This window comes from Nannospalax galili, unplaced genomic scaffold (assembly GCF_000622305.1).
Source record: "Nannospalax galili isolate Female #2095 unplaced genomic scaffold, S.galili_v1.0 scaffold11, whole genome shotgun sequence".
Lineage (NCBI taxonomy): Eukaryota > Metazoa > Chordata > Mammalia > Rodentia > Spalacidae > Nannospalax > Nannospalax galili.
Genome location: NW_008330735.1, coordinates 3,783 through 13,843, shown reverse-complemented (window position 1 = coordinate 13,843; position 10,061 = coordinate 3,783). Strand labels below are relative to the sequence as shown.

Here is a 10,061-nt window from a genome sequence, read left to right as displayed (position 1 = left end):
GAGGGAGGGAGGGAGGGAGGGAGGGAGGGATTCAACCAAAATAAAATTGGAGCTGCCTTGCTGCATATTTTTTGGACAGACTTTCCATATGACCCTAGGCAGTCATGGGGACACGAGCCAGCTTCTAGCTGCCCTCACATCTAGAACACTGATAAATGACAGTGAAAAGCTGGTCTTGTCCTGATTTTTCTGCTTTCCAGAACATGTGTTATGAATTTATCCAGTCTTTTAATTAACGTTAAGGTCCACTTTAAATGTGGTTCTAGTTCTATGGTTTGTTAATTCTGTACTCAGAATGTTTTAGGGTGTGTTCCTGAGCCATAGGGCTTGCTCTGCTATTGATATGATTCTTATTTCCTCCTTGGGAAAATAATGGTATCTGGAGCCTTTTTGGAATGCTCCAGTTTGCTTATTGATTATTTGTCTGCTCTTGGGGCCTGACAGCTAATCTTTGAGAAGGCAAACAATATGAAACCCATTTTTTATTTTAGCTTTGTCAGGTCCTAGACTTTTCCTGCCCTAGTTAATAGGACCAAAGGTTATATCATATCATTTATATTTTGGAACTGGTACCAGAATGATAAAGTAGAGAAAATTTACAACTGGTTTGAAATCCATGCCAGGTACAATTACTGTGTAGGGAACATATTTAAGTAGGTTGTTGTAAAAGAGAGGCAGTGACCATAAACATTTGAAAAATGTTGTTAGACAAGATTGAAGATCTTGGTTTAGGGATACTGTATTAGTACCTCAAATTAAAGTAAAGTCTTCAGTAACTGGCATGTTGAGTGTTTATTTGAAATAATTAACATGTTGCTCTTATAATTGCAGAGATCTGAGTAGAAACCTGATCCATGATATTCACAGCAGAGCTTTTGCGAGGCTTGGGCCAATTACTAACCTGTAAGTAGATAGATGGCTATATGCAGTAGTATCGTGAAGATAGGAGCTAGTCCATAGAAACTTGTGTTATAACACAGTCAGATCAAAATACTATTTTCTAATTGTTTTCTTACGTAAATGCTGTGTTGATGTAGTAACCGTTTCTCGGATGTTAAGACCCATACTAGATCCATTATTTTAACACACTTAAGCTTCTTTTTAGGTAACTAATATTTATATTAATATATATGTACAGATGGTCTATATTTTTTTGCAGTGTGTGTGTGTGTGTGTGTGTGTGTGCGTACATGCGTGCATGCATGTGTAGGCACAGGCATGTGTGCCACAGTGTGCATGTGGTAATCACAGTACAACTTGTAGAAGTGGGTTCCCTCCTTTGACTATATCAGTTCTGGGGATTGAACTTGGATCATTAGACTTGGTGGCCAGCACCCTTACCCACTGAGCCTTCTTACCAGCCCAGGACAGTTGTTTTCATGTGATTTGTATCTTAGAGAGATAATGTGAAGTCTCTTTTACCTTTTAGGGATGTAAGTTTCAATGAATTAACTTCACTTCCTACGGAAGGCCTGAATGGGTTAAATCAACTAAAACTTGTAGGCAACTTCAAGCTGAAAGAAGCCCTAGCAGCAAAAGACTTTGCTAATCTCAGGTGTGTTTTTACTTATGTTTCCTCTCTCTTAAAGTTATGGTAGGCTCAAAATTATAGTCTCCCCTTTTTTTCCCTGTAGTTTCCAGATTTTTCTGAAGGCTATAATTTAAGAGTATTTCCTACCTCTATTCTTGCAAATTTGTGGAAAAGAGAATATGAGCACCATTTCCTAGTTGTTAAGAACATTAACTCATCCTCACTGTCAGGGAGATACTTGTCAGAATTATTTTTTAATATAATGGGCTTGTCATTAGCAACAAGATATCAGAAACATCTGAAGTGTGAACAAACAGAAAACTGACTCAGTGCTGTGATGCTTCCTAGAGACTAGGATTTGTAGGGGACTTGGGTCAGTGCAGCAGACAAAGGTCTTAAGCATATTCTTGTATAAAGAGAGTAAGTACTTTAACTATATTTATATGAACTAAGTAAAATTGATTAGTGGAAAGCTACAAATGACCTGGGATATTGATTTGAAAACACAGTATCCATTTCCTATGGTACACTGGGAATGGTTCAGACAAGGATTACTAAGACACTTAAATTGTTCTACCATTATGAAGTTTAGCATATGGTTTGATTTGCATCCAAATATTAAGAAACAACTCATAGAAGGGGAAAGCTTGACTGTGCACATGATGTTTGCCCTAACTGAGGAAACTGAGGCCTGAGGAAGTTAGAAAGCTAATCTAAGGTACTTGACAGATCTTTTTGACTCCTGGGCTGGAGTTGTCAGAAGTTAAAATAGTTTCTACAAAACCAAATCCTATCTGTGAAGTTGGTATTCAATGTGTATTTTGCTATTCTTTTCCAGGTCTTTATCAGTGCCATATGCTTATCAATGCTGTGCATTTTGGGGTTGTGACTCTTATGCAAATTTAAACACTGAAGATAACAACCTCCAAGATCACAGTGTGACAAAGGAGAAAGGCAAGTATCACCTCTTAGAAATAGAACACTCCCTCAGGCATTAATCAATGTGTCTGTATTCTAATCAGTTTGGGAAGGATCAATATGAAGTCTGTGAGAAAAACAGCATTTACAGTGTTATTGCATTTTTTTTTTAGAATTTTTTGAAATTCTCTGACAATTTCATACGTATATGTAATGTATCTTGATCATATCCAACTCAAATGCCCCCTCCCACTGCTCCCAGATCTGCCCCCCCCACCAATGCTGGTTACCAGCATCTTTAATGCTATTAAGTCTCTAAACACACAGAAGAAAAACTGTAGGGAAATTTAGTGCTTTTGAATTGTGTTGTTTAAACTCAATATACTTTGTTATATGTTCAGGTGCCACTGACACAGCAAATACCACAAGTAGTTCTGAAAATGAAGAACACAGCCAAATAATTATCCACTGTACACCCTCAACAGGTAATGCCCAATCTATTTTGCTGTGATTTCTCACTTTAAGTAAAGCAGCATTATGTAATTATACCTAAAATTTCTGGGAATGAATGTGATTTCTGCAGTTAAGGGAGGGAGTAGATGATCCTATAAGGCCTTCTTTCTGACTTAACTTAATGCTCTTTCAATTGGAGAATGAGTTCTATAACTCATTGGTCTGTTGGTATTCAATTTTTGTGTATATGGGGCTGAAATATGTTCATGCGGGTGTGTGCACCTGTGTATGGAGGTCAATCAGTGTCAGGCGTCTTCCTCATCTTCCCTCCACTTTAGTGTTTGAGACAGGGTCTCTTACTGAACCTGGAGGGCATTGATTTTGCTAGACCAACTGGCCAATGAGGTCCAGGGATCTACCTGTCTACTGCCACCTCGTCCAGTGCTTATTATTATTATTATTAATATTATTATTATTTAATGCAAAATTGTGCCTTTCCCTTTCTAATTTGCTTCATCAACTTTATTACTTCTGGGAAATTTACTAAACTGATGTCACATATTTAGATATGATTATAATGGCATGTTCTGTCCAATCTACTAGCCAAGATAGATTTATAATGTTAGTGTGAAGAAAAAGGATTGTTTTTAGTTAAATTTGTGTGCTATAAAAGCAGATCCTTTTCTTAATACACAATTACAGGGTGATCCAGATTTTATAACTTAGAACCACAATGTAACAGATTCACTAACTATCACTGTGTTTCTTTGGGTGTAGTCTATTTATTCTTTGAATGATTAGCACAGTGTCATATAGAGAGTATGTTTAAAGTTACCAGATGCATGGTTAAGATTGGCAACTTGTAGCTTTATGTGATTTATTTTATTGTGTGTTGGTCTCTTTGTTGAGTTTTGGAAGTTGTGTACAACTCAGCCACTTCCCCCTGGGATGCATCATGCTGGGGACTGCACATAAGGAACTGATGATCCAGTGAAAAGAGATTGACTTTGTTGAAGTGGGGGCTAGGCCTGAACATACAGAAACCATTTCTTTCATGCAAATTAGTCAAGAGGAAAGCTGGTGAGCCCACTGCTCTAAGATGGCTGTGAGGATGAACTACAGGCCTGTCTCTTCAGCTGAGCTATAGTAATACACAGACACCGTTAGCTTAGATAGAAGCAGTCAGTGGAGTAGAATCCAGATGCTTATGTTAAAAGAGGGAGCACACTTTTAAAAACAGAACCATGGTGTTAGGAAAGTAGACCTACATACCTGAGGAACAATTCCTAGAAGATGGCATGCTCCCAGGTCAGATGACTTGCTCCTCTTTTGTGAAGAGGGATGAATTCTGATACAGAAAAAAAGTGACATAAAACACTTTCCTTATGGAACTTCCCAAGGGAGGAACAAAAAATATAGTTACAAAAGTTTATGTTATGTGGAAATCAAAATTGTGCAGAATTGACTTTTTATATGACCAAGATGGGGCTGGTGAGATGGCTCAGTGGGTAAGGGAACTTGCTCCTAAGCCTCACAATCTGAGTTTAAGGAAAGAATAGATTCCCACAAGTTGTCCTGTGACTTCCACACCTGCACTGTGGTATGCCCACACACTCCCCATGAAAAATAAATAAGCAAAAGTGTAATTTAAAAATGTATTTAAGAAATGTCTAAGATGCTTGGTTGAATTAAAATTTCTTTAAGCCAGCTATATAATTTTCTTGGGCTTCATAGTCAAAAATTTTCTGATTTGAATTTTTAAATAAAATAGTTGTCATTCATGATACAACTAGCATGTGAAAATCAATGGCAAGACAAGCTGTTCAGCTACTAAATGAGTTGGCTGAAGTTGTCTGTGTTTTATATAGAGTGTTTATAACCAAACTTAGTTATGAACAGTTAGTGCCTGTGTGATTTAATCCTAGCTACACTAGCTTAGTGAATGACTTTTTTTTTTAAAGTCAGTTGAAGACTTTCAAATGTCAGTTTCTCTGGATGAAGATGGGGATACTTATACCTTTTTAAAAAATATATATTTATTTATTACTTTTATGTTATGTATATGAGTATTATGCCTGCATGTATTTAAGTGCACCGGTGTCATGTAATGCCCCTAGAGGTCAGAAGAGGTGTCGGATCCCCTGGAACTGGAGTTAGCCACCATATGGGGCTGGGAATTGAACCCAGGTCTTCTGCAAGAGTAGCCAGTGCTCTTAAGCCCCACTTTACCTATCTTAACCTCATCAGGTTGCTGTTGAAAGCCATAAAAATGGGTAGAAATGTGTTAAAAATATGTATACACACACGCATTACCCACCCCCCATTACTTTAGTATATATAGACTAGAAAAAAAGGGGGAGCTAATATTTACTAAAGTCCAACAGGGTATCCAGCAGCCTGCTTAAGTATCTTAAGCATGTAATTTTACGTAAGCTGCTACACAACTCTGAGAGAAGACAAAATTTGTAGAGGTCCAAGTTTTTCTCAAGGTAAAAGCAGCAGCAGGATTCAGAGCATCTGATTCCTGACCTTCGGTATTACCGAGTACCTTTCATCTTCTGGACATTGCACTATATATATGAATTTTCCCTAAAGTGAAAATTTCTTTCAAATATCTCTGTTTGACCAAGTAGTCAATAAAAGAAATGAAGAGCAGTTTATTTTGTTGTTGGGTTTTTTTTGTTTGTTTGTTTGGTTTTGTTTTTAATATAGCCCTGACTGGCTCTCTATGTGCTGGGATTAAAGGCGTGTGGCTGCCACTCCTGGCTAAGAGCAGTTTATTTTTAAAATAGCCTAGTCTAAGAGTGAAATATCTTAGAAGTAGTAACAGTTTTAAAAAATTATTTTTATTTTGTGTGTTTTATTTATTTTATGTGTATGTTTTCCTTGCATGTGTTTTAAGTGCGCCCGTGTCATGCAATGCCCACGGAGGTCGGAAGTGGGTGTTGGATTCCCCTGGAACTGGAGTTACAGTTGTTAGCTGCAATGTGGGAGCTGGGAACAGAACCTGGGTCCTCTATAAGAGCAGCCAGTACTCTTACTGCTAAGCCATCTCTCCAGCCCCTAGAAGTAGTAATCTTTCAGGTTGGTTCAAGTAGGTGGCAGGCTTATTCTAGATTTAACTGTCATTAATCTATTTGCTATATCATATGTTGTATCATATGGTGTTTCCCAAACTTTCATTGTACCCTTTCTTTTTCATTTTTAGGTGCTTTTAAGCCCTGTGAATATTTACTGGGAAGTTGGATGATTCGCCTTACCGTGTGGTTCATTTTCTTGGTTGCTTTGTTTTTCAACCTGCTTGTCATTTTAACAATGTTTGCATCTTATACATCGCTGCCTACCTCCAAACTGTTCATAGGCTTGATTTCTGTGTCTAATTTACTCATGGGCATCTATACCGGCATCCTTACTTTTCTGGATGCCGTGTCCTGGGGCCGATTTGCTGAATTTGGCATCTGGTGGGAGACTGGCAGTGGCTGCAAAGTCGCTGGGTTTCTAGCAGTCTTCTCCTCAGAAAGTGTCATATTTTTATTAACATTAGCAGCTGTTGAAAGGAGTTTATCTGCGAAAGATATAATGAAAAACGGGAAAAGCAATCATCTCAAACAGTTCCGAGTTGCTGCCCTCTTAGCTTTTCTGGGTGCTGCAGTAGCAGGCTGCGTCCCCCTTTTCCACAGAGGGGAATATTCTGCATCTCCCTTGTGCTTGCCGTTTCCTACAGGAGAAACACCATCCTTAGGATTCACTGTGACCTTAGTGCTGTTAAACTCACTAGCATTTTTATTAATGGCCATTATCTATACTAAACTTTACTGCAACTTGGAGAAAGAGGACCTCTCAGAAAACTTACAGTCTAGCATGATTAAGCATATTGCTTGGTTAATTTTCACCAACTGCATCTTTTTCTGCCCTGTTGCATTTTTTTCATTTGCACCATTGATCACAGCAATCTCTATCAGCCCCGAAATAATGAAGTCTGTTACACTGATATTTTTCCCCTTGCCTGCTTGCCTGAATCCAGTCCTATATGTTTTCTTCAACCCAAAGTTTAAAGAAGACTGGAAGCTGTTGAAGCGACGTGTTACCAGGAAACATGGGTCTGTTTCTGTTTCCATCAGTAGCCAAGGCGGTTGTGTGGAACAGGATTTCTACTATGACTGTGGCATGTACTCACACTTGCAGGGTAACCTCACCATGTGTGACTGTTGTGAATCATTTCTCTTGACAAAACCAGTATCGTGCAAACACTTAATAAAATCACACAGTTGTCCTGCATTGACAGTGGCTTCTTGCCAAAGACCAGAGGGCTACTGGTCTGATTGTGGTACACAGTCAGCTCACTCTGACTATGCCGACGAAGAGGATTCCTTTGTCTCAGACAGTTCTGACCAGGTGCAGGCCTGTGGACGAGCCTGCTTCTACCAGAGTCGAGGATTCCCTCTGGTGCGTTATGCTTATAATTTACCAAGAGTTAAAGACTGAACTACTGTGTCTCTCACCATTTCCCTCATCAACCAAAGCCACAGTGCTTCAACCGTGGACCTGTCTTTGGACTTCTCATCTGGGCAGCACTTCTGCAGTCCTTTGTGGTGCCACTTAGAAGAAAAGTGGCAGTGTATTTCTCAAACCAGACATTTTTGAAGAACAGGTGCCTAAATAATAAATTGGTAAAAAACAAAATGTGCAATGTTCAATCAATGTGTGGTTTATTTGAAATAAATGTAACTTGAAGATTTGAGGTATGGTATAACAATATAAAATTAGTGTTTTTCTGATCCATAAGATTCAAATTTCAAACTTCTGAATTAAGCACAAAATAAAGAACAGCTGTTAATTTTTTTTAAATTTGGAATGTGATTTTATATAACTGAGAAAAATTGTCTTGCTAATTTTACCTAATGTTTCATCATTAATCTCTGGACAACTTACTGCAGGGCCAAAAAAGGGATGTCTCCAAGCTAGAACTGAGAGGGTTCATGCAGATATTACTTTTATGATTTTTCTATTTCCATCTTTGACAAAAGAAAACCATAGATTTTGCTCAAATGATTTATAAATCTAAAAACCTGAAGGTGTTTTAAAAACAATATTAACAGCTGTTAATTTTTTTTTAAAAATAACACATTTGTTTTTGGTCATTACACATTGCTTTGGTGAAATCACAATAATTTTTTGCTCAGTGTTTTTCAATCACACTACTAGGAAAAAGCAAAAGACTAATGATATGTGGGTTAGTAGAGGTGGCTAAACTAATATGGAGATTTAAATAGTACCTGAGGAACATGATGACTCCATGTAATGTTCCCATTAATAAACACTTCCTAATATCACTGGCTGCACTGACATTTTCCAGTGTCATTGACACGTCATCTATAGTTTGGATTATACTGGAAGTAAACTGGTATAATTTTAGGTAATTGGAAGAAACAAGTAGTAACCATGACACAAAGCACTTGTATGCATTTTCCTTATCCTGTGATTAAAAAAAAACTATTCAATAACTCAGATGCTATACTCTGGCTAGACAAGACAAATACACCATTTAGAGTGGGAGGACTGAAGCTTGTCCTTGTCTTTAAAATTTTTAGTGTACTTGATTCTTACCTATAGGCTTCTGATGTGTTACTATGTGGAGTCTTAACAATGTGTTTAGTCAGTAGCAAACCCACTGCCATCTTAGTTATGCTGGTTAAACAAAAAATTAAGCTAGATTGTAGTTTAATAAACTGTACATACTGTGCATATAATGAATTTTTATCTTATGTAAATTATTTTTAGAACACAAGTTGGGAAACGTGGCTTCTGTTCATTTCGTTTAATTAAAGCTACCTCCTAAACTGTAGTGGCTGCCAGTAGTAGGATGTTAAATTGTGGTTTATATACATGTTTTGTTTTGTTTTTGTTTTTTTTTTTGCATTGTAAATAGTCTTGGTTGTACATTGTCAGTGTAATAAAAACAGAATCTTTGTATATCAAAATCATGTTGTTTGTATAAAATGTGGGAGGGATTTATTTACAGTGTGTTGTAATTTTGCAAGGCAAACTATTTACAACTTTTTAAAAATTGCTATTATGTTTGTATATTTACACATCTGATAAATATTAAATCATAACTTGGTAAGAAAATCCTAATTAAAGGTTTTTTTTACTAAAATTCAAGTTATTGAAAAGTTTTCATTTCATTCATTTGAAAATAGAATTGTAAATATAAAATATGTGGTAAACTGTGCTATATATGTACTATGAAATATAACATTGTACTCAGTGTTTTGAAATATTAAAAGTTTCTAGAAAGCAATGTATCTTGCATTAATTTATAACTAAATATATTAATGAATGTATATAGTGTTAATACAGGCAAATTAAAATTTTAAAGTAGAGACTACTAGAAAAAAAATTGGAAGTAACCACTGGAAAACACTATTTTCATGCATAGCTCTAAAACTTGAGAACAATTTGCTGAAATTTAGAAGTTTTATCCCAAGTCTGAGCCATATACTTGAAAACAAATTCTGATGCTTAAGAGAATACTATTAGATCTTTATTTAAAAGCAAATGATTAAAAACCTACATGGGACTCTGGGCCTGGCCACAACCTCACCTCCCTCTGCTTCCCTGGGCCTACTGGACCTTTAGGCCTCTCTTACCAGGTAAGTAGATCTTTCCCTTTGTGCCTTGACTCCCCCAACCTCACTCACCGTTCTGCCAGTCTCTCCTCCTAGTCTGGGCCCTGTCCCATTCCTTGTCTGGGCACCCAGACACCTGGGGAACCACCACTGCTTCTTCCTGATCCTGTGCATCCAGACCAACTCAACTCCTTCTTGGGTCCCCAGGAGCACTCTGGGCCTGGCCCCACCCTCATCTCCCTCTGCCTCCCTGGGTCTGCACAACCCACCAGCCTCTTTCCTGGACTCCTTGGCTGACCTTTCCTCTTCCTGTTCCTTTGCATCCAGACCAACCCAGCTCCTTGGGGCAGTACCCAGGGGCCCTTGGGGCTGCCTCCCACCCCCATCTTCCTTTGCATCTCCGGGTGGCACGGCCACCAGCTGCCCTACACCAGCATCTTTCCAGGGCCTGGCTCCCAGGCCAGTCCAATCCACAAATTCCTGAGGCCAAAATCTATCCTGGAGGGATCCAGACTTTAGGAGAAAGCCTG

The 10,061-nt window shown here is 38.0% G+C and overlaps 1 protein-coding gene across 1 annotated transcript in view; it reads left to right on the top strand.

Moving 5' to 3' along the window:
- Positions 1-9,191, top strand: part of Lgr4 (leucine rich repeat containing G protein-coupled receptor 4) — a 103,166-nt gene extending 93,975 nt beyond the window's left edge. Inside the window, exons 14-18 of the mRNA XM_008851112.3 lie at positions 832-903; positions 1,430-1,555; positions 2,370-2,485; positions 2,851-2,934; positions 6,111-9,191. Of these exons, the coding sequence (XP_008849334.1) occupies positions 832-903; positions 1,430-1,555; positions 2,370-2,485; positions 2,851-2,934; positions 6,111-7,387 (1,675 nt within the window). The 3' untranslated portion in view covers positions 7,388-9,191. The remainder of the gene's footprint in view (positions 1-831; positions 904-1,429; positions 1,556-2,369; positions 2,486-2,850; positions 2,935-6,110) is intronic.
- The last annotated feature ends 870 nt before the right edge of the window (positions 9,192-10,061 follow it).